This window comes from Sphaeramia orbicularis, chromosome 8 (genome assembly GCF_902148855.1).
Source record: "Sphaeramia orbicularis chromosome 8, fSphaOr1.1, whole genome shotgun sequence".
In the NCBI taxonomy this organism is placed as follows: domain Eukaryota; kingdom Metazoa; phylum Chordata; class Actinopteri; order Kurtiformes; family Apogonidae; genus Sphaeramia; species Sphaeramia orbicularis.
The window spans coordinates 40,550,782-40,576,129 of record NC_043964.1 but is presented as its reverse complement, the minus strand read 5'-3'; the positions used below and the strand labels follow the sequence as shown (position 1 = coordinate 40,576,129).

Genomic DNA, 25,348 nt, shown 5'->3' with positions numbered 1-25,348 from the left:
AACAACCTACACTGGGTCGGGATGAATCCGATAGATTTCCTGGAACCTGAGGAGCTGCTGCGCTTTTCCACCGCCACAAAACAGAGATGTCCCTGATGGAGAACCCGCAAACCCTCCTGAACCGCTGAGGGATCACAACCTCATCCCAGAGGACCGATACAAGGTGGGGGTCTACAGGAGACACGCAGTACACTACCGTCCTCCTCCTCACATATATGCAAAGTAATGAAAAAACGCGCCAGTGGAAAGTGGAGAAGGCGCGCCTTTATTACGCACACATGCGTAAAGCCAAAGTAACGGCATGGCTGCGCATGATGGGACTTTTGGCTCTTTGAAAGGAGCCGTTCAAAGACTGGCTCTTTTATGTTTTTTACATTTTTTTGAAACACCAATGTTTAATGACTAAATAGGCTACATGTGATGATTGTCATTACATTTGAAAGGTGTTTAATTGGCGCGGTAGTAAATATGATCTTACCGTAAAAAAGAATAGTTCAGATGTGTGGGTAAATCCATGACATGAGAGGTGACATTAGGCAAATGCTGGAATTGGACCAAAAATCACGGTACATTGTGTGGACTAGTCTGTAGCCTAAAAATGAAGAAAAAATAAAACATTTTCTTATGAAATAACATTTTATTCTCCTCAAAACAAGAACAATAAATGTGTGTAATACTGGAAAAAATTGCACAAAACACAACAGTGATGAATCACTGCAGTTACTGAAATACCTGAACTACAGTGCAGTTCTCAGAACAAGAACAGTATGTTGGTAAACATACAGAAAAAATGCACAAAACACAAAGGTGACTTATCATTGCAATTACTTAAATACTTTAACAACTGTAGTGCACTTTTCCTCAGAACAAGAACAATGAATGTGTGTAAACCAAGGTTATTATCATTAACGAAAACGCACGAAATGACGAAAACTAAAATTGAAAAAACTTTTCGTTAACTGAAATAATAAACTCTAATTAAAGAAAAAGACGATAACTAACTGAAACTGTATTGTGAGCTTACAAAACTAACTAAAACGTATAAAAATTATGGATAAAATTCCCTTCGTTTTCGTCTTTGTCAATGTCGGATTGATATCAAATTCTTTTATTTGGCTCCAACAGTTTTAGCTGCAGCACCATAGGACACTCCAGTCTGTCATGTCTGGTCACTGTGGTTTCCAGTCGTCTTCTGGTCCCCACTCCACCTGGAACATACAGACTAAAGCTGGGACTCAGCAGCGCAGTCCTGTCTGGGGTTTACTGTAGTGATGAGTGGGGTCAGGGTTTTTTTTTTTTGTTTTTTGCGCACCTTGTTGCGCGTGAGTGACAGAGCAGAGCAGAGGCAGGTCAGTGTTGAACTAGCATCCAGGTAAAAACTGGAGAGTTTATCACCATGAAAAAGCCTTCCAAGGGCTTAACTGCACAGTTTAGAAGAGGAGAGAAGAGGAGGAGGAAAACTAATCCAATTACAGAGGTATGGAACCTGTTAGAATGTTAAAAAAAACGTTTAGACGTTCTAGCAGCTAGCTGAACTGAAATGAAGCAAAGTTGGCAAATAATGGAACTGGAGATGATTAAGAGATGAGAGATCTGCTAAGGTGTGGTTTACTGATGAGGACTGGGTTATATAGTTTAGTGGTTTTATATATTTTTCTATATGGTTTAACTGCTGGTTAGCTGGTTTATAAATGTTTTTATCTGGTTTAACTGCTGGTTAGCTGTTTATAAATGTTTTTATCTGGTTTAACTGCTGGTAGCAGTTTATAAATGTTTTTATCTGGTTCAACTGCTGGTTAGCTGGTTTATAAATGTTCTTCTGGTTTAACTGCTGGTTAGCTGGTTTATAAATGTTTCTATCTGGTTTAACTGCTGCTTAGCTGTTTATAAATGTTTTTATCTGGTTTAACTGCTGGTTAGCTGTTTATAAAGTTTTTATCTGGTTTAACTGCTGGTTAGCTGGTTTATAAATGTTTTTATCTGGTTTAACTGCTGGTTAGCTGTTTATAATGTTTTTATCTGGTTTAACTGCTGGTTAGCTGGTTTATAAATGTTTTTATCTGGTTTAACTGCTGGTTAGCTGGTTTATAAATGTTTTTATCTGGTTTAACTGCTGGTTAGCTGTTTATAAATGTTTCTATCTGGTTTAACTGCTGGTTAGCTGGGTTAATATGTTTATCTGCTTTAACTGCTGGTTACCTGGTTTATATATGTTTCTATCTGCTTTAACTGCTGGTTACCTGGTTTATACGTTTCTATCTGGTTTAACTGCTGGCTGCTTTGTGCATCTCCTCTCACGCTTTGCACATCTTCGCATTGTTTTCACGTAAGTGATGTTGTGTATGGATCGCACCCTCCCCAACCTGTCATAGGGAATTTATACATCATAATGCACATGTGTTTGTGTCTCTGCTCAGTCAATGAGCCCCCTAACCCGACCCCCAAATAAAGCGTCCAGAGTAACCTGCTAATTCGCACCTCACTAATTTCTTTGAATAGGATGGTGAGGAAGATAAAATATATGAAATAACTAAAACTAATACTAAAACTAAACTAAAACTAAGGATTCAGAAAAAAATGATAACTAATAAAAATTAGCAAACCTGCTCTAAAAACTAATGAAAACTAACTGAATTTGAGAAAAAAAAGTCAAAACTAATTAAACTAAACTAATTAAAAATCCAAAACTATTTTAACCTTGGTGTAAACATACGGAAAAAACTGCACAAAACACAACATTCTCCTCCTGCCCATTGCCTCCCCAGTGACGCTAAATTGACAGGCAATCGGACCCCCCCCCCCAAAAAAAATGAATGGCTCTTTGCAAAGACTCGGTTCGCATCATTCATTTCAAAGAGCCGTTCAAAAGATTTGATTCATTCGTGAACGTCACATCACTAGTGGACAGTTTCCATGGTATAGTCCACCACATTATGTCAAGAATAACAAGAAGTATGAAAGACATATTATCAGAATCAGACTCAGCTTTATTGTCGTTCAATCAGTGGTACGTGTTATAACGAATTGTAGTTACCCAGGTCTCGGTTTTAGCATAGAACAGGGGTCAAACTCATTTTAGTTCAGGGGCCACATTCACCCCAATATGATCTCAAGTGGGCCGGACCAGTAAAATAATACCAGTGAAAAAGTAAAATTACATTATGATAATGTTTATATCTACATTGTTTCCTTAAAAATCTGAATAACGTGAACAACTTGAAATGTCTTAAGAAAAACAAGTACACGCCGTCGGTTCCATTCTGAGGTCGTTAACGACAACAGGTCCCACTCGCAATTGCAAGGTCGCGTCCACGTCCAGGCCCAAGCGGCGCACAGCCAAGGCAAATTTCCGGGACCGCTAGATGGCGGTATGAATCGGATTCAGTATCGCTGTGTCATTTTGTTCGAGGCAGGAACAACATCAACCAGGTCAAGTTTGGTGCTGATCGGATCAAAAATTACTGAGTTACCGTGCAGGACCGCTAGGTGGCAGTGCTCAGCCAGAGTCAGTATTATTTCATTCAGGGAAGTCGTAACATCAACCAGGTCAAGTTTGGTGGAGATCGGACAAAAAATGACAGAGTTACCATAGGGGACCACTAGGTGGCAGTATGAGTCTAATTCAGTATCATTTCATTCAGTCAGTATTTACACCTTGCCCCCTCCCCCCTTCTTAAATTCTACTTATACCCCTGCACCAATGTAATTTGACATCTGTCAAGGGCCTTACCCACCAACACAATGGCTATATCACAGGGCTAACATCATGATTTAACCAGTGGCGGCTGCTCGTCTTTCAGACAGGGGAAGCTCATTGTCAGCTTACATCCAAAAAAAAAAAAAAGTCAAGTTATTTAAACATAAATTTGGCCCTCCGTTCCTTTTTAAGAAAATGCTCAGTGACCTTATTGTACCAGTAGGCGTCTTTTCCAGGGACTGGACCAGTGTCCTCTCAGTGTCCAGCAGAGCTAGGCTGCTTAGATTGCCTCGGCCCATTGTGTTGGAGTGTAAGACTTCAGCCTTTTTAAACAAGATGCTCCTTTCACTCCGACCTAGCCGACAGTTTGTTTGATTTAACTATCTACAAAACGATATTAAACTCAAACAACAAATGATTAAATTATGTAACTGAAACAAGAAAATGCTGAAATTATGTTAAATTGAAACAAGGAAGTCCAATGAGTGTGTTTTATTTACAGTGCAAGAAATGAACGAGTAATTTCGCAGTGGTTTCTGTCTCGATTTCACAGCAGAATGCGCAACGGTATTAAACTGAACTGTGTCAGTGAAGGAGGAGATCTCAAACTAGCTGTCAATCAAATGGGATTCAGCCTTTCGAATGATCCTCCAATCAGCACGTGGGATTCTGGCGTCCGGCCCGGCCGAGCTCCGCCCACAGCTCCATTCACCCCCAGAGACGCCGGCGTCCGGGGGCGGGACAACATCGTGGCATTTATTCAATTACCGTCCAGTTTTTAGGCAATGAAAAAAACTGTTCCACTCAGTCCCATTGAAGCCCAGAGACGCCCGGAGTCTACGGACAAATGCACTGAGCAGAGATGTATGAGAAAACAGAGACACGGGAAAGGATGAGAAGTGAACAACATCCAGTCTGTTGGTTTGTGATAAAGCTGATTCTGAACAAACTCGTCTTTGAGATGAACGTGTTCTAACACATTTGCAGTCAATGAAATGTCAACACAACTGTACATATTTAACCATTTAAATTTTGTAATTGTAGGGGAAGCCGGGCTTCCCTTGCAGTCTATGAGAAATCGCCACTGGATTTAACCATATTGGGAGAGCCATACTATGGTGTAAAGTTTTCTTCATCAAATCAATCAATTAATCATCAATCAATCAATCAATAACATCTATGCAAATACATTTTAATATAATGTTTATGTGTATGTATTTGTATGTTGTATATATTGTAAAAAAAGTGTATGATATTGATAATTGCAATTTTAAAAATTATTTGATATTTAATTTTTATTAAATATTATTTATTTAGTTTGATATTTACTTTTGTTGTCCATCTGTGACGTTGCCATTTGCTGCCATTTGCAAGTTGATGTTTGTCAAAACTCTTGCTTATTAGGTATGATAAAATATTTTTTTCCTCTAACCAATTATTAGGTTGTAAAATAGAGGGAATAAAGGTTTACACCAGGCATGTCCAAAGTCTGGCCCGGGGGCCAATCACGGCCCGCGTCAGATTTTATACGGCCCACAGCTTGGGTTTTATATTATATTATTTATGGCCCACTTGGACTGTTGAACTGAGTACATGAATCATAAAAGGTTCAAAATGCAGTTTCTCCTTTCACCTCATGGTGGCAGCACCACTCTAACTCTACTGGCTCTGTGACTTCGCCATGAACCTTTTTCACTAATTTCTAACCACGGCGCTTGTAAATAAAAAAACAAAAGTTGACAGTGAGGACCGCCGCTTCCAGGAGAGATGGGAATTACAATTTTTTTTCACTGAAAATTGAGGCAATTATGTTTGCCTAATTTGTCAAGAGACTGTTGCCTTGTTTAAGGAATTCAATGTAAAGAGACACGAGCAGACAAAACATGCTAACGCATACGACAAGCTAGCAGGGAGTGAGCGCTCTGAAAAGTGAAGCAAATTCAAGCTGCTTTAAACTCACAACAGTGACTCTTCATGTGAACCTGGGAGTTCAATGAATTCACCACCAAAGCAGGCTACCAAGTTGCCAGGTTAGTTGCCTCTAACTGCTGGTGTTATGTACTTGTAGATGTGACACAAATATTACTTTCTGAATGATTTTGTGAAAGACAGAAGTAAGTCATATGTTTTCATCTTAAACCAGGCATGTCCAAAGTCCGGCCCGGGGGCCAATCACGGCCCGCGGTCAGATTTAATACGGCCCACAGCTTGGGTTTTAGAATGTATTATTTACGGCCCGCTTGGACTGTTGAACCGAGTACATGAATCATAAAAGGTTCAAAATGCAGTTTCTCCTTCACCTCATGGTGGCAGCACCACTCTAACTCTACCTGGCTCTGTGACCTCGTCATGAACCCTTTTCGCTAATTTCTAACCACGGCACCTGTAAATAAAAAAACAAAGTTGACAGTGAGGGCCGCCGGCTTCCAGGAGAGATGGGACTTATATTTTTTCACTGAAATCAAGGCGATTGTGTTTGCCTAATTTTTCAAGAGAACTGTTGCCTTGTTTAAGGATTCAATGTAAAGAGACACGAGCAGACAAAACATGCTAACACATACGACAAGCTAGCAGGGAGTGAAGCAAATTCAAGCTGCTTTAAACTCAACAGTGACTCTTCATGTGAACCTGGAGTTCGATGAATTCGCCACCAAGGCAAGCTAACCAATTTGCCAGGTTAGTTGCCTCTAACTGCTGGTGTTATGTACTTGTAGATGTGACACAAATATTACTTTCTGAATGATTTTGTGAAAGACAAGAGTAAGAGTCATAGGTTTTCATCTTAAATGTTACAGACGTTGCATTACTGATAATATATGAGTATGAGTACTCATATAATTAATGTTTAAAAATGAGATGTGGTTAAGATTTTTACCAACCTTGGAAGTTTAGATACTCCCATACAGTTTGTTCTATGTTATCTGACTCCAGATGTAGAAGGAAGGCAGAATTGTTTTTTTTTGTTGTTTTTTTTTAATTTGTTCAGACATGATTGGCCTAGATTTAGTTACACTGCCATTTAAAAAATGATATTGTGACATGAAAAGTAAATTGTTGTAGAACAGCGTTTTATATGTAATTTTACTGTTTAAAAAACATCCAAAGGGACCACTGGCCCCTGGCAATCTCCCAGACATCAGATCTGGCCCTCTTTGAAAAAAAGTTTGGACACCCCTGTCCTTAAACGTTAACAGACTTTGCATTACTGAGTAATATATGAGTAATGGATTACTCATTAAAGTCATGTTTAAAATGAATGTGGGGGTTAAGATTTTTTATCAACTTGGGAAGTTGAAGATACTCATACATTTTGTTCTATTTATCTGACTCCAGATGTGAAAGGAGAGGCAGAATTGTTTTTGTTTGTTTGTTTTTTTTAATTTGTTCAGAACCTGAGTGGCCTAGATTTAGTGTACACTGCCATTTAAAAAATGATATGTGACAATGAAAATTAAATTGTGTAGAACAGCGTTTTTATATGTAATTTTTACTGTTTAAAAAACATCCAAGGGACCACTGGCCCCTGGCAATCTCCACATCATCAGATTCTGGCCCTCTTGAAAAAAAGTTTGGACAACCCCTGTCTTAAACGTTAACAGACTTTGCATTACTGAGTAATATATGAGTAATGATTTACTCATATAAGTCATGTTTAAAAATGAATGGGGGTTAAGATTTTTATCAACTTGGAATTGAAGATACTCCATACAGTTTGTTCTATGTTATCTGACTCCAGATGTGAAAGGAAGGCAGAATTGGAGTTTTTTTTGTTTGTTTTTTTTAAAATTTGTTCAGACCTGAGTGGCCTAGATTTGGTTACATTGCCATTTAAAAAAATGATAGTTGTGACAATGGAAAATAAATTGTTGTAGAACAGCATTTATATGTAATTTTTACTGTTTAAAAAATGTCTGAAGGGACCACTGGCCCCTGGCAATGGTCCACATTATCAGATCTGGCCCTCTTGAAAAAAAGTTTGGACACCCCTGGGTTTACACTGAATATACTTTAGGATGATAATGTCGTAGAAACTTCTGAGAACTTTGTTATTCCTTGCAAAAAATAGATATAAATTTTTTGTCCATTCGTGGACACAGTAGTTATTGATGTTTTTTATTTAGAAATATTTGAAACTAAATTTGGCCCTTTGAGTATGTTTAAGATGGCATTTAGACCTTTCCAATTATGTGTAATATTTGTCTTAAACTTGTCTGGTTCAAAAGTTATGAATGAAGAAGTAGTGGGGCTGTCCATCTGTGACGCCCTTGACCTCATCTTTTATGATTAGAATTTCTGTGAGCATAAATACAACATTTTCGATCTGACATATATATATATATATATATATATATATATATGTATACACCACAGGGGTGGGGGAAGCAAATTTACAATGAACATTTAGTTGTTTTTTCTCAGCAGGCACTACGTCAATTGTTTTGAAACCAAACCTATATTGATGTCATAATCATACCTAACACTATTATCCATACCTTTTCAGAAACTTTTGCCATATGAGTAATCAGGAAAGCAAATGTCAAGAGGTGTGGGATTTGCTGATTGCACTCGTCACACCAAAGGAGATTTCAAAAATAGTTGGAGTGTCCATAAAGACTGTTTATAATGTAAAGAAGAGATGACTATGAGCAAAACTATTACGAGAAAGTCTGGAAGATACTATTAAAGAAGAATGGGAGAAGTTGTCACCCGAATATTTGAGGAACACTTGCCACAAGTTTCAGGAAGCGTGTGAAGGCAGTTATTGAGAAAGGAGGAGGACACATAGAATAAAAACATTTTCTATTATGTCCATTTTCTTGTGGCAAATAAATTCTCATGACTTTCATAAACTAATTGGTCATATACTGTCTCTTCAATCCCTTTCAATCAAAATATTGTAAATTTGGCTTCCCCACCCTGTATATATATACAGTACAGGCCAAAAGTTTGGACCACCTTCTCATTCTTCGCATTTTCTTTATTTCATGACTATTTTCATTGTAGAGCCTCACTGAAGGCATCAAAACTATGAATGAACACATGTGGAATTATTACTACCAAAAAAGTGTGAAATAACTGACATCTCTTATATTCTAGTTCTTCAAAGTAGCCACCATTAGCTCTGATGACTGCTTTGCACACCCTTGGCATTCTCCTTGAGGAGCTTCCAGAGGTAGTCACCTGAAATGGTTTCCACTTCACAGGTGTGCCTCATCAGGGTTTCTTCGTGGAATTTCTTGCCTTATTGATGGGGTTGGGACCATCAGTTGTGTTGTACAGAAGTCAGGTTGATGCACAGCTGACAGCCCTACTGGACAACTGTAGAATACTATTATGGCGAGAACCAATCAGCCTAAGTAAAGAGAACGAGTGGCCATCATTACTTAAGAAATGAAGGTCAGTCCAGTCCCGGAAAATTGCAAAACCTTGAATGTGTCCCCAAGTGCAGTCGCAAAAACCATCAAGCGCTCCAACGAAACTGGCTCACATGAGGACCGCCCGCCCCAGAAGGAAGACCAAGAGTCACCTCTGATGCTGAAGATAAGTTCATGCGAGTCACCAGCCTCAGAAATCGCAAATAACCAGCAGCTCAGATTAAAGACCAGATGAATACCACACAGAGCTCTAGCAGCATACAACATCTCTACAACAACTGTTAAGAGGAGACTGCGCCAATCAGGCCTTCATGGTCAAACAGCTGCTAGGAAACCACTGCTAAGGAGGAGGCAACAAAACACAAGAGATTTATTTGGGCCAAGAAACCCAAGGAATGGACATTAGACCAGTGGAATCTGGCTTTGGTCTGATGAGATCCCAAATTTCAGATCTTTGGATCAACCGCCGTGTCTTTGTGCGACGCAGAAAAGGTGAACGGATGGATGCTACATGCTGGTTCCCACCGTGAAGCATGGAGGAGGAGGTGTGATGGGTGGGGGTGCTTTGCTGGTGACACTGTTGGGGATTTATTCAAGATTAAAGGCAACCTGAAGCAGCATGGCTACCACAGCATCGTGCAGCGACATGCCATTCCATCCGGTCTGCGTTTAGTTGGACCATCATTTATTTTTCAACAGGACAATGAACCCCAACCACACCTCCAGGCTGTGTAAGGGATATTTGACCAAGAAGGAGAGTGATTGGAGTTGCTGCGCCAGATGACCTGGCCTCCACAGGTCACCGGACTTGAACCCAACCGAGATGGTTTGGTTGAGCTGGACCGCAGAGTGAAGGCAAAAGGACCAACAAGTGCTAAGCATCTCTGGGAACTTCTTCAAGACTGTTGGGAAACCACTTCAGGTGACTACCTCTGGAAGCTCATCAAGAGAATGTCAAGAGTGTGCAAAACAGTCATCAGAGCTAGGGGGCTACTTTGAAGAGACTAGATATAAGAGATGTTTTCAGTTATTTCACACTTTTTTGTTAAGTACATAATTCCATATGTGTTTCATTCAATAGTTTTGATGCCTTCAGTGAGGATCTACAATGAAAATAGTCATGAAAATAAAGAAAATGTGAAGAATGAGAAGGTGTGTCCAAACTTTTGGCCTGTACTGTGTATATATATATATATATATATATATATATATATATATAAATGCCATTTCATTTTGTGTGTTTAAAAGTTTGTGTTCATCTGTCTTTGAAAAGAAGTTGGTCAGAACTTGTCTTCCTTCGTTTTGGCCTTCTCTCCCTTTTCTTTCCTTTCTTTTCTGAAATCCTGACTTATTTTTTTAAACTGTGACATCATGATAAGATTTCTTCTATCATAGAGATGCAATGAGTCACCGTAGCCTAACAAGCAAAGTGTGTTTCTAAACTCTGTGTGAAGTGAACCATTTTGTGCTTTTCTCAATGGGTGTTCACAGAGTAGTGACAGCAGTCTGTACTTTTATGGAATACATAATATACCAATTTATAAAATCTAATGTGTGAAGCTTGCATATAGGTCCATATTTATCATATAATTTAGTTGAACAACAAGAAAAAAAAAATACTTAACAAGAAAATCTTAACTTCCCATGGGGCCCCCCCTCTCCCTTGCCCCCCCCCACAGCTGTGTAGGTTAACAGCCCTGATCAATGGGCCGTGCCAATGACCCTTAACAGACCTGTCGTTGCCACAGTGACGTTCAGGCTGTTAGGGGGAAGTGGGCTCAGAAGACACAGAGACAGGCAGAAAGAGCTCTGGAATAGGTCCGAAACATCTGCTCATTACGGAAAAACTGTAAAAGATAGGAGAAAACTAAAATGATCATGACTGGCACGAAGAGCTCTGGAACAACAAAGATGTGTTTTTCCTTCCTTGTACTGTGGAGAATGTCAGAGTTACAGCAGTGTAAAAACAGTCAACTTATCAGGAAAACAACACGGCACCTAATAATGCCATTTCATCTGTGTGTTTAAAAGTTTGTGTTCACCTTTCTTTGAAAGAAGTTGGTCAGAACTTGACTTCCTTCATTTTGCCTTCTCTCCCTTTCTTTTCTTTCCTTTCTTTTCTGAAATCCTGAGTTATTTTTTCAAAACTGTGACATCATGATAAGATTTCTTCTATCATAGAGATGCAACGAGTCACCGTAGCCTAACAAGCAAAGTGTGTTTCTTAAACTCTGTGTGAAGTGAACCATTTTGTGCTTTTCTCAATGGGTGTTCACAGAGTAGTGACAGCAGTCTGTACTTTTATGGAATACAATAATATACCAATTTATAAAATCTAATGTGTGAAGCTTCCATATAAGTTGGTATTTATCATAATTTAGTTGAAATACAGGAAAAAAAAAAAAAACTTTAACAAAAAAATCTTAACTTCCCATGGGCCCCCCCTCCCCCTTGGGCCCCCCCACAGCTGTGTAGGTTAACAGCCCTGATCAATGGCCGTGCCAATGGCCTTTAATAGACCTGTCATTGCCACAGTGACGTTCAGGCTGTTAGGGGGAAATGGGCTCAGAAGACACAGAGACAGGCAGAAAGAGCTCTGGAATAGGTCCAAAACATCTGCTCATTACGGGAAAAACCCTAAAAGATAGGTGAAAACTAAAATGATCATGACTGGCACGAAGAGCTCTGGAACACAAAGATGTGTTTTTCTTCCTTGTACTGTGAAGAATGTCAGAGTTACAGCAGTGTAAAAACAGTCAACTTATCAGGAAAACAACAATCTGTTTGTATTGATTTGAATAGGGGAAGAGGAGGGGGAAGCCTCCATTCTACTGCCTGCCATTTCACTTTAGAAAGAGCTAGGTCTTCAAACTTAGGTTCATATGAAGCCCAGGAACTGTGACTACATTTTTGGAAAGAATCATTTGCCTCCTATGTATCGTTTGGCCGGGAGGACGAGTTATCCACTAAATTTTGAGGTGATTTTCAGCTGTTTTCACACTAATGAGATTGGTATGCCAGGAATGTGTGCTCTGTTTTGGTGTTTTCTGACAAATCTGACACTTTTCTAAGACCCATCTATCAAAAACCGTAAACCTCATCCTCAAACAAGGTACATTTCTGTGGAGACGACAAAATGCCTGCGTTTTAAAGTTTAAATGAAGTCTGTAGGTCAAAGTATGGCGAAGCAGTAGCAGTCAGAAACAAGTGGATTTTTGTGGCTGATTTTTCCTCTCCCCATTCATTTCTATGGGACTTTTTTTGCATGTTTTTTGCCTATAACTGCGAAAAATGAATGAATCTCTACCTTGAGTCATAGCACACTATTCCTGATGAAACCACACATTTTGATATATTAATTGCAGGGCTACTCCCAGCGGATTAGGCTGAATTAATCGGCGAAATCTTGTCCAGAAGATGACTCGTCCTCCCGGCCAAACAATACATAGGAGACAAATGATTCTTTCCAAAAATGTAGTCACACTTCCTGGGCTTCATATGAACCTAAGTTTGAAGACCTAGCTCTTTCTAAAGTGAAATGGCAGGCAGAAGAATGGAGGCTTTCCACTCCTCTTCCCCTATTCAAATCAGTACAAACAGATTGTTTTCCTGATAAGTTGACTGTTTTTACACTGCTGTAACTCTGACATTTCTCACAGTACAAAGAAGAAAAACACATCTGTGTGTTCCAGAGCTCTTCGTGCCAGTCATGATCATTTTAGTTTTCACCTATCTTTTAGGGTTTTTCCGTAATGAGCAGATGTTTCAGACCTATTCCAGAGCTCTTTCTGTCTGTCTCTATGTCTTCTGAGCCCACTTCCCCCTAACAGCCTGAACGTCACTGTGGCAACGACAGGTCTATTAAGGGTCACTGGCACGGCCATTGATCAGGGCTGTTAACCTACCCAACTGTGGGGGGGCCCAAGGGAGAAAGGGGCCCATGGGAAGTTAAGATTTTTTGTTAAAGTTTTTTTTTTCCTGTTGTTCAACTAAATTATATGACAAATATGGACCTATATGCAAGCTTCACACATTAGATTTTATAAATTGGTACATTATTGTATTCTGCATCTCTATGGTAGAAGAAATCTTATAATGATGTCACAGTTTTAAAAAAAATAAGTCAGGATTTCAGAAAAGAAAGGAAAGAAAAGAAAGGGAGAGAAGGCAAAATGAAGGAAGTCAAGTTCTGACCAACTTCTTTTCAAAGAAAGGTGAACACAAACTTTTAAACACACAAGATGAAATGGCATTATTAGGTGCCGTTAACTCCTCCGTTATCATTGCTAATATAAACAGAGGCAATCCAAAGCAAGAGCAACACTTTCAAATGAGGCTTTAGTTATTAACCCTTTCATGCATAGTGGTCACTACAGTTGACAGTTATTCTATAGATTTTCTTTTGTATGTTCATGGGTTTTGTTGTTTTAGTTCCATATCAACCAACACAGTGGACGCTTATGCATCATCCCATACACTGACATTCCTGTTATTTTCCTGTTCTTTTATCTAAATCAATTACTAATTGTTATTAGACTGTAATTAACAGAGTTTTTAAAGTTGTTTTTTTTGCATATTATCTGAGTGAGTAATAACTAGTATTATAGTATGCTAAAATGTTAAAAAAAAAAAAAAATCAGATTAGCAGAATTAACCTCCTGAGACCCAGGGAAATAAAAAAATTAGCTTTTTTCCATTAAACATGTCTTGATTGGAAACTGCATTCTGCAACAGTTTTTTGTGTGTCTTTGTTTGTTTTTCAGATACTTTTTTTTAAAAATTATTTTTATGTATTGATTGATTTTAATGGAATGTTCTTTGCAATGGACAGCAAGTAAAACTGTAAAACTTTTGTCCCCTACAGAGGACAAAAATGCATTGCAGTACAAGGAAGAAAACCACATCTGTGTGTTCAAGAGCTCTTCGTGCCAGTCATGATCATTTTAGTTTTCACCTATCTTTGACGGTTTTTCCGTAATGAGCAGATGTTTCGGACCTATTCCACAGCTCTTTCTGCCTTTCTCTCTGCAGTCTGAGCACACTCCAAGCACACTCCCCCTAACAGCCTGAACGTCACCGTGGCAACGACAGGTCATTAAGGGTCATTGGAGTCACATTACATTGGTGCAGGGGTAGAAGTAGAATTTAAGAAGGGGGGGGCAGCTGTAAATACTGACTGAATGAAATAATACTAAATTAGACTGATGCTGCCACCTACTGGTCCTGCACGGTAACTCTGTCATTTTGGTCCAATCAGCACCAAAGTTGTCCTGGCTGATGTTAGTCAAGCATTGAATGAAATGATACTAAATTAGACTGATACTGCCACCTAGTGGTCCCCTGTGGTAACTCTGTCATTTTTTATCCGATCTCCACCAAACTTGACCTGGTTGATGTTGTTCTTGCCTCGAACAAAATGACACAGCGATATTGAATCCGATTCATAGCGCCATCTAGCGGTCCCGGAAATTTGCCTCAGCTGTGCGCCGCTTGGGCCTGGACGTGGACGCGACCTTGCGATCGCGAGCGGGACCTGTTGTCGTGAACGACCTCAGAATGGAACTGACAGCGTGCCCCCCCCCCCCGACCCCCGAGCCCCTCTCACGATGTCCATGTGTGGAAATTGTCTAGTTGGCTGTGCTGCTCTGTCCCATTCAACCAACAACTGAACATTTTAGGTAATCGGCTCAAAGTTTGGATAAGTTTTTAGTATGGACTACAACCGCTGCTGCTGACAAACAATTATGGCGTACTCAAAGAAATGTCAGTTGGAAGTCTTGACCTTTTATGTGCAAATGTCATAACATAACTAGTTATAAAATGTAACAAATCAAGAAGGAATTTAAACGGGTTGTAGAAATCCACTCAATTTTTACCAAAATAAAATATTAAATAATGATAGTTTTGCAGCACCTGGAAGGTTCAAATTCAAACTTTTTTGAACTATTAGGGTCCAGGTACACAAATAAATGTACCAAAGACTAATAAAAGTGGGTTTAGCAAAGTATGACCCCTTTAAGGGGAAAGCTCGGTCTTATAGATTGGTTGCTTTTACAGATCCTCGATCCAGCTAAAATGTTGATATTGGGGCTGATATCCGATCCTGATATTGGATTGGTGCAACCTTAGTCTGGTTTAAAAAGCTCAGTCTCAAACCTTTCAGACTGGATGAAACATGTCAATCAAGGACATAGGATGAAAAAAGCTGCAATCAGCCATTTCATGAATGTATTTGTGTATTTTTTGAACAGTTAATTTACAACAATATTTCAATCCTTGTGTGTGTGCAGAAAGTAAGTCGCATGAAGAGTAAAGTTAACGTGAAGAACGGCATGTATGACCTTCTGGACTGGTTGGAAAGAGAGCGATCAGACCACATTGACCTGTTCTGGAGGTGCGTCTTTGAGGAAAGCATCCTTAACCAATACGTCACCCTACAAAAGCTACGCAACAGCCTTCTAGATGGTAAGGCCCAAAAGAAACTGTGCTAGTATTCTCCACTCGACTCTCTTGTATTTTTTGTAATTTTGCTGGATTTGAATTCAATTTCAGGGTCTTTCCAGTTCGAGCCAAAACTACCTGAGAAATTGGAAAAGGAAGAGACAGAGGGAAAAAAAAGGAAGGAGCCTTCAGAAGAGGAGAATGGAGAAGGAAACTCAGTAAAAAAGAAGAAGAAAAAGAAAACGAGGAGTGTAGGTGAAGAGGATGATGATGAAGAGCAGGCTGGTCCGTCTGGTCAGGCGGCTCCAGCTCAAAAGAAAAAGTCAAAGAAATTATGCTTCTGTGAGTCAGCTCTAACTTATGCTTTAGTTACTGTAATACTTCACTAATTCATAGACGACTGTGTCATGGTTGAATTCTAAATGCCTTTTAAATGTCCAGCGTCTCCACTTAAGAGGGGAGAGAAGGGGAACATCTGGACATGGGGCATCTTCAAAAACCAGATCCCGGTGACCTGTGGAGACAAGGAGGGGTTTCTCAACAGACAGAGACTGGCGAAAGGTCAGAGGACGAAAAGGAACATGAAATGTCTGATGTAACGTATTTTGAAGTTGTTACTGTCCACTTTTTCATCCATATTTATTCCATGAGGGGGTCAGGGGGGGTGCTGGAGCCTACCTCAGGGTTCCTGTGGGGTCTTAAAAAGTCTTCAAAGTCTTGAATTTCCACATGTGCATTTAATAGCTTAAAAAGTCTTTAACAGGTCAAGTTATGTTGCTTACCATGTTCAAGTGGGTAGGAGGACCAGGCAGGCAGAAAGTACCACTTGAACTTGAAAGCAAAAATGTTTTATTTGCAAAAGATTTAGAAGTACAAGACCTTTGGACTTGCAAACAAAACTTTTAAAATGACAAAACATTTTTACCTGCAAGCAGAAGTTTTCAGATTTGAAATGAAAGAAAATGAGAACACAATTGATTTTGTTAAGCTTAAACATTTTGAAACCTTCATTTTTATTTTGAAATCTTGATTTTTTGTTTCAAAATTATATTTTTTGTTTGCTTTTTTTTTTCCCTTTTTACTTGCACAATAAAGACACAAAATTTTCTTCATATGTTGCCATAAACCTGTTGGCAGTATTGTGTTTAAATGTGTCGGGTAAATGTGTCCAAGCTGCAAAGAAAGTAACTTTAGTCTACTCAGTTCCACCTGTTCCAACCTGACAATTAATATTGAAATTAGAAACCAGTTATCGCTCTTTACAGCCCCCAGTGAGAAATGACTGGGAACGGTAGGAATCAAGTCATTGGAGTAAATCAATACATTTTCCAAATTCTAGGAGTCACAAATTTTTGCCAGTATGGGTGTGAAATACACTGTGAATTCTGTTCTAAGTAGTCTTAAAAAGGTCTTAAAAAGTCATAAATTTAACTTGTAGAAACCTGTAGGAACCCTGCTATCTAAGCTACAACTGGGCGAAGGCAGGGTGTTGTCACTGTGATAAAAAGAAAGGAAAATAAAGAGAAAAACACAAGATATCATGGCTAAAATAAGTACTTTCCCATTTGTCTGCATGTTTCAGGGGAGGAGTGCATTGCAGTGGGAAGACAGTGGTACACTCCTGGTGAGTTTGAGAAGTTTGCAGGGAAGGCAAGCTGTAGAAACTGGAAGCAGAGTATCCGCTGTGAGGGAACTACGCTGGGAAAACTTATACAGGTCATCTTACATTTTAATATGTGACACAGCTTGATTCACAACATAACTTCACAAAGGTTTTCTTTAATTACATTCTGTCTGTTTCTTCCTGCAGGAAGGGCACCTGAAAGTAAAGAGCTATAAACGGAGTACAAAGGTAAACACAAAATTTTGGTCAAAATGATTAAATTCTGTCTCAATATATCTTCCCTTTTACTAAATATGATTATTTCAAATTACTAAAGAGTTGTATCATTTTTCTTCCTGCCAGGCAAAGAAGTCACTCTTCTCTGATCGGGTCCTCACAGGTTTGTTCATTTCAGACAAGGCTAAAGATCTTCAACAATTCTGCAAATACTGTTTCTTATGAAAGCCCAGAAATATGAGTAAAATATATTTTATAGCTAATATGTGAACAAGGAATTCCTTGTGACTATTAGAAGAACCTCTGTTACATCAAATACAGTGATGAAACATTAGAATTTCTCATAGGAAGAATGTGCATCATATGTTGGAATGTATGAAATTATATGATATAACTGTAAAAGAAAGTGTTGCTATAGTTAATGTTTTTGTAGTGTCTGCAGGTGAGGGTGATGATGACTTTGATGAGGAAGAGCAGGATTCATCAAGTGACAGACAGAGTTCCACAAACACCACAGGTGCTGCTTTATATAAAGTAGAATTTAAGACTGAAACTTGTTTTTACCAATAACAATAGAAGCTACGGTAGCAGAGGTCATTTGACTCAAATCCTCATCAGTTTGATGTAGAGAAACATGACTTCCTTCTGTCGATTCCAGAGGAAGAAGACGACGCTGGAGAACAGACTGAGGAACAGTCAGACGACAGGGAAGACGTTCACAAGACAGTGTTCAAAGTCACATGTGGAGATGTAGCTGCAATGTTACACAAAAAGCGTTTTGCGTCCGGTAACTTTCTGCCACTACTTCATGTAACAAAGTAGCTGCATTCACTGAAGTTGTGGAGATGCATGTTTTCTAAACCTTTCTTCACCACCAGGGACCTTGGGGAAGTGTATTCGCACTGAGAAGAGCTGGATGACCCCAGTGGACTTTGTGAAGGAGGTGTTGTGTGAGACGGATGTGTCCTGGAAGAAAGACATCACATGGGAAGGAAAACCACTTAGTGATCTCATAGAGGTAACTATGGTCTGGGTGGTGTTATATGTGTGTACTGACTAGGTTGTGATGAAATGGCTTGACAGAAAAATAGTGAAATAGTAAATAAGTTTCACACATATGGAGAAATGCAGTGCTTGATGAAGTAAGATAGCGTTTAGCTTTAGCTCACCCACATTATTATTATTATTATTATTATTATTATTATTACTCCGCCCCCTCAAAGGGGAGGCAAGGGGTATTGCTTTTCTTTCGGTTTGTTTGTTTGTTTGTTACCTCCACCAAGGAGGTTATGTTTTCATCTGGGCTTGTTTGTTTGTTTGTGTGTTTGTTTGTTAGCAAGATAAGTCAAAAAGTTACGGACGGATTTGGGTGAAATTTTCAGGAAATGTTGATACTGGCACAAGGAACAAATGATAAAATTTTCATGATGATCGGGGGGGAGACTGATCTGCCCTGGTGGAGGTCTTGGCTCTCAGAGTGCTTTTCTAGTTTGTTTCTTTGTTTGTTAACACTCTAGCAGCAAAACTATTGGTTGAATTCATTCCAAATTGGGTTTATAGATTGCCAGTGACCCACAGTAGATCTGATTACATTTTGGGAACAGTAGGTCAAAGTTTAAATTTTTTATGAATTGTTTTAAATCTTTTTTTTTCTCCCATTTACTTATAATGTTTGAAATTTCAAATGCCTATAAAAACATCAATTTTGTTTCAATTTACTTCAGACTTGCCAAATATATAGAGGCAATTGATATGCTGACATCAGCACACGCATATACATGATAACATCAGCTGGATCGATGCCAAAATAACCTACAACGCATGTGAGGGACGTTTTTTTGTGCCTTTTTTTGTGGAATTATTAAATTCCATCAATCTGAGGTACTTGTAGTGGAATACTTAGAGTCATAGAGATGAGTTTTAATGTAATGTTTTATTAGTAGTAGTTTTTCTTCTGACTGTCACACTCCCATTTTGTCATGCATGTTTTCTACTAAGCCTGACTCAACATAACCCTGTTAAGATCATCAGGGGATCATCAGAGGACATAGAAAGGCTCAGATGGAGACAGAAAAAAACACATAAAGACACAAGTTAGGTCAAATGCAAAGGATGTCATGAGAGAGAAACCGGATTTGTGACGGCAGCTTTAAAACTAATAGAAAGACTCTGTAAATGTGTTTATTTCAGAAGAACATCTTGTCATGTCATTCCCTGTTGTGCACCTGCAGACTGTGTGCACCAGATTCTGAAGACCTGGTAAGTGTGTTGGTCTTTAACGTGAAATAGTAAACTACACTGTCAAACAGTATGCAAAAAAAATGGTAATTGAATGGTATGAAGATTTATTTGGACTGAACAAAATTATTGGTACAAATTTTTCAACAACAGGAGCATGCATACATTTATCAATAATTGTAAGAGTACAAATGTTTAGCTGAAATCTGAACAGCTAAGTATTACACTGAAGTACAAGAAAAGTACTTCAAGTTAAATGTATCACAGTAATTTTCATTATTGTAGTAATATGAGGTCAGGAGGTAGGAGATGTAGCAACCAGATGTCAAAACTGAGTGGAATACACACATTACTGCACATTACTGTGAGTAAAAGACCTCAAATAAAATGAAAAATTATAACGGAAATTAATAAGAGTCAAAATGCTTGTACGTTTTTGCAGGATAACCAGAAAAACGATGATGAGTGTTGGATCTGTAGAAGTGAAGAAGAAGCAGAGCTGGTGCAGTGTGATTACTGCCCTCGCTCCTTTCACCAGACGTGTCACCTGCCTCATGTGGAGGACGCCATTTTAGAGTAAGCACCAATTAATACTTTTCTTTTATTCATATGTACTGTTTTATATGTATTACTTGTGTTTCCCTCAGACATCGACTGTATCTGTACCATTAATATTTTATTTAGCCCATAAAGACCCACTGGTACTTTTATGACAGTCCCCTAATGAATTTTTCTCTCTATTTAACCTTTCTTAAGTGATTTATCACCATTTATTAGAATATTATCCTCTGTATTTTGCATTTTTCAGTGAAAATCAGGTGTTTTCTAATATTTAATTTACCGATTATGTAGATGTTCATAATTGCTAAGAATACAGTAGAGGGTTATTAAACAAAAATAGAGAAAACTAAAGAAAATGTGACTTTTTCAGTAAAGATATCATTAAGTGAACGTAAACCAAGTGTCTCCATCCACTGTCATTGATCCAGCTCTGTGGGTTTTACAGGTCAATCAATGCTGTAGAAGATGACAGTGTTTCCACGTTCACTACGGAGTAGGGATGTAAACAATTAATCGACTAATGATTAATTGTCGATAAGAATTTGCTCAATTAAATTATTAATTGTCGCTTAATTGCCCTTTTCCGCCCGTCCACACCTGTTCGAAGGCTGATGGTGTGTCCGCGCTGCGGCGCCGCGGCTGGGATAGCCGGTCATCAAACCGGATCATGGTGTTGATGAGTTAGAATGTCTTTATGGACAAGGTGGAGACAAACACAGACCAGCCCGTCTGTTTGTGGGAGCAGTGCACCCCCGAGTAAATACACGCACAAATGTGGGGTCAGTATCAGAACGTTTTCCCTGGAGGCTGGTCTAGTCCACGGTAGTAAGACAGAAGTTGAAAACATCCTCCAGGCTCCTGATTCGGGCAACAGGTATGTCGAGCATTTGCGAAGCTTCAGGAGAAAAAGATAAATGAGCGAAAAGTTTCACTTTCATTTTTGCGGGGGCACGGGCTGCCCCGTACCCCCATAGTATTAGAAGTTGGATGGAAAGTGATGCAGGCACATGCGCGGTTACCAACCAACACACACGCATCCCCCGGCCGTACTGCGCGTGTGTGAGTACCCCCCCCCCCCCCGACGAAACGCATGTGCATGCAACCCCCCATTACACACCAACAGATGAATTCTACAGGAAACACTGACTGTATCCAATGGTTCAATAAATCAATCATTAAGGAATATGACATGTTTTTATCATGATGTGTATAAACAGTATTTAGCTCTTATTCTTCTAGACCGTATTGAAAAAGAAATTCAGGTTCTCAGGAAAATCGCCACTTATCAGTTGATCATTACTTACATAATCGATAATTTACATCCCTACTACAGAGCCTCTGAATGTCCAAATGGGTCATATCTGATGACCATGAAAAGATGACACACTGTACTTACACCAATTATTCACATTTATTGATAGGATTACTACAGGGGTTCCCAAAGTGGGGTACGCATACCCCCAGGGGTACTTGGAAGAAGCCCTGGGGGTACTTGAAATTTTTTTGGAAAAATACATTACATAAGTGATCATGTACTGATTCCAAAATAAATAATGACAATTAATGAAATACAACACACAATAAATACATTCATATAATAGTTTTGTCAATCATCTTGTTTAAGCTTTGGTAACATTTTAAGAACATTTCTATTTTATATTAATAAAAATGAGTTTATTTGAGTAGCTAAGTAATTATTTTTGTTGATGGAAGGTTCATTTATTAATTAATGACCAATTTATTTACTTTTCTTCTCAATGAAAGAGGGCACTTTTCAGTTTATATTTTGCAGACAAAATTTATTTTAAAAATGTATTTTTTATATATTACAGTTAAATATGTGTTGTTTGATAACAAAGTTTTGAAAATAAAAACAGATACCTTTGGCACAGGAACAAATTTAGCCTAATTTACTTCAATCAAACATGCTGAAGTGAGACTTGGGGGTACTTGGCTAAAAATACATATTTCAGGGGGTACTCCACTGTAAAAAGTTTGAGAACCACTGGATCAGTGGTTCAACAGGTATTAAACATTTTAGATCAGTAGATGCCTTTGGTTTGCGATGGATGTTTGGGTCTTTATGGGTTAATGACTGTATTTTATAACATGTAGGGTATTTTACAGTGTGTGTTGCCTCATTGGTCATTGTAAGGAGTGTATTTAAGTCAGCTGAAGTGATTCTATAGAGTTAATCATATTCTTACAAGGTGTACCTGAATGCAACACTGCATGCAGCTTTGTATATTATAACTCTGCGAGTACTCCGCATGTTTTTTTTGTTTGTTTTTTTTTACATTGTCTATGTTCTTTTCTATCATATAGACATATCAGTGTATCATAAAATATGTTACTTAATTTTTTTGTTGGATTTATTAAGTTCTAACACCATAAGTGCTTTTCTGAAAATGCATCCCTGTGTTAGTACAGTTAGAATGTGAGTAAATGATAAACAGGGTGAGGCTTTGCTCTAAATTGTTAAGAATAAGTCCTGTCATTGTAATATTTTTGGTTTGTTACAAGACAGTGTTGGACCAAATTAGTCTATTACTGAATGGGAATCACTGATCTTCTTGTGTGCAGGGATGATAGACCTTGGATGTGCACATTTTGTGTTTTCACAAACACTAAAGAGCTCTTCTCCTCTGTGGAAACTACAGCAGCTGCTTTGTCCTGTAATATATCAGAACACATGCTGGTGAGTTCAGTGTGTCAGTCCTTCTGTCTGTTTAATATCTGAGCTGCTGTCCTTCATGCCTGTTTTCTGACTTCAACAGCAATGCCAGTATCTTCTCCTGTATCTCTACAATACTGATCAGCAACAGATATTTGCAACAAACCCAACCCTTTATGTGAGTATCCCTCTGCAGCTCTCAGTCACATGATAAAAATAGGAACTAGAATTCAGTTTACTGCAAATAAAACACATATTTGGTTATAGTAGCTTTAACCCATAAAGACCCAAACATCCACCTTTGGCCAAAAGCCTCTACTGATATAAAATATTTAATTCCTGTTGATCCACTAATTCTATCAATGCATGTAAATAATTGGTGTAAATTGCAGTTTGTCATCTTTTCATGGTCATCAGAACTGACCCATTTGGACGTTCAGAGGTAGCCTAGCCAGCTATCCATCTTTCTCAATGAGAAATCCACCTGGAATCGCAGGGCTTCAATCCAAATATGAAGGCGGGACTAACAGGCGCCGAGTAAACCAATCACAGATAAGGCGGACGTGACACTTTTGTCAGAGAAATTTAAGAATACAGGATGTAATCTGTAATTCCATCCTTATTTTTGAATCAAGTAAACAACCACCAACAGTTGTAAAGAGATTTGCAGACTTGGAACTGACTTTGTCTCATGACAAAAAGAAGTCAGTTCATATGATGCATTGTGAAACTCCCGCCCCCCAGACTTGTGATTGGTTCAGGATAGAATAGATCGTGCAGATTTCACAGCGACCGGCCCAATTCCAGACTGTTTTCTCAGTATTGAATACACTGAGAAAACTGGATGGCTGGCCAGGCTAGGTCAGAGGCTAAGTAGTGAACATAGAAACACCGTCATCTTCTACAACACTGATTCACCAATAAAATCCATAGAGTTTGAAAAATGACAGTGGTTGGAGACACTTGTTTTTACATTCTGTTATTGATATCTTTACTGAAAAAGTTTTTTCTTCCGTGTTCTTTGTTTTTGAGATAATATCCCTCAACCTTAAACTGAGCTTTTATGAACATCTACAAGGTCAGTAAATTAAATATCAGAAAATACTTGATGTTCACTGAAAAAAAACAAAATGCAAAATACAGAGGATAATATTATAATAAGTGGTGCCAGGCACAACAAATCCAGTCCCCTGCAAGTATTGTAGCTTATTTTGGCATCGATCCAGTTGTTATCATGTCTATGCGTGCACTGATGTCAGCATATCAATTGCCTCTAAGTATGTGCCAAGTTTGAAGTGAATTGAAACAAAATTGATGTTTTCATAGACATTTGAAATTTTGCCTATTATAAGTAAATAGGAGGAAGAAAAAGATTAAAATAAATAAATAAATAATTTGAACTTTGACCTACTCTTCCCAAAATATAATCACATCTATTCTGAGTCACTGGCAATCTATAAACCCAAATTGGTTTGAATTCAGCTAATAGTTTTGCTGCTACAGACATTTGAAATTCCACCCATTATAAGTAAATGGAAAAGAAAAAGATTTTAAAAATTCATTAAAAAAAATTGAACTTTGACCTACTTTTCCCAAAATGTAATCACATGTATACTGGGTCACTGGCAATCTACAAACCCAGTTTGGTATGAATGCAACCAATAGTTTTGCTGCTGTAGTGTTAACAAACAAGCAAAGAAACAAACAAACTGAACCAAAAACAATACCCCTTGCCTCCCCTTCAGGGGGCGGGGCAATAAATGGTGATAAATCACTTAAGAAAGGTTAAATATAGAGAAAAAAAAACATTTGGGAAGTGCCACAAAAGTACCTCTGGGTCTTCATGGGCTAAACTTATGCAAATAGTACACACATTTGTTAAAAATCATTTCAGTGCACAGGTGTTGAGCATGTCAGTCGTTTCTTCTCATCACACACAGCTGAGTGACTACACCACTGTGGTCACGACTCCCATGTGGTTTGGTCGTGTAGCAGAAAAACTCCAGGAGAAACAGTACCAAACTGTTGGAGACTTTGTGTCTGATGTCCACCTCATTTTCACCAACTGTGCTTCATACAACCGAGTAAGACCATCTTATTCAATTTGTACACGTCAAACTGAGCAGTTTATCATGAGTGAAATGTCTGAGTTTTAGGAGATCTCATTTATGTGTGACTAGTGACTAGGACTGTTGTCTTCTTTTGCAGGATAATCCTGAATTCACTGCCATGGGTGTCACCGTGAAGGAGGTTTTTGACAGAGAATTTAAGAATGCTTTCAAGATCCAAGAAGAGACCGCTGACTCATAGAGACTTCAGTTTTCAGACTTGGAAGATGATAGGAAATATTATTGAAAATCTAGTGGGAACTACCTTCACAGCTTTATGGTTGAGTTCTTAGCTTACCGGCCGATAGGCTGTAAGCTATTGTCGTCATGTGGCCTCTGGCGGCGGCGGCAGCATCTGTTGTCGTCGTCTGTCGTCCGTTACAAAACTTTCAATCGTCTTCTTCTCTGAAACTA

The 25,348-nt window shown here is 38.6% G+C and overlaps 1 protein-coding gene across 1 annotated transcript; it reads left to right on the top strand.

Annotated features, from left to right (window-relative positions):
- The first annotated feature begins 21 nt into the window (after positions 1–21).
- Positions 22–25,336, top strand: LOC115424711 (nuclear body protein SP140-like protein). The gene is given in 18 exon segments (XM_030142110.1): positions 22–58; positions 61–120; positions 123–163; positions 15,363–15,537; positions 15,625–15,855; positions 15,955–16,074; positions 17,096–17,229; positions 17,324–17,365; positions 17,480–17,516; positions 17,787–17,870; positions 18,012–18,140; positions 18,232–18,371; positions 19,544–19,612; positions 20,034–20,167; positions 22,736–22,850; positions 22,930–23,004; positions 24,767–24,910; positions 25,035–25,336. Coding segments are annotated over 18 exon segments (1,869 nt in total). The 3' UTR covers positions 25,137–25,336.
- The last annotated feature ends 12 nt before the right edge of the window (positions 25,337–25,348 follow it).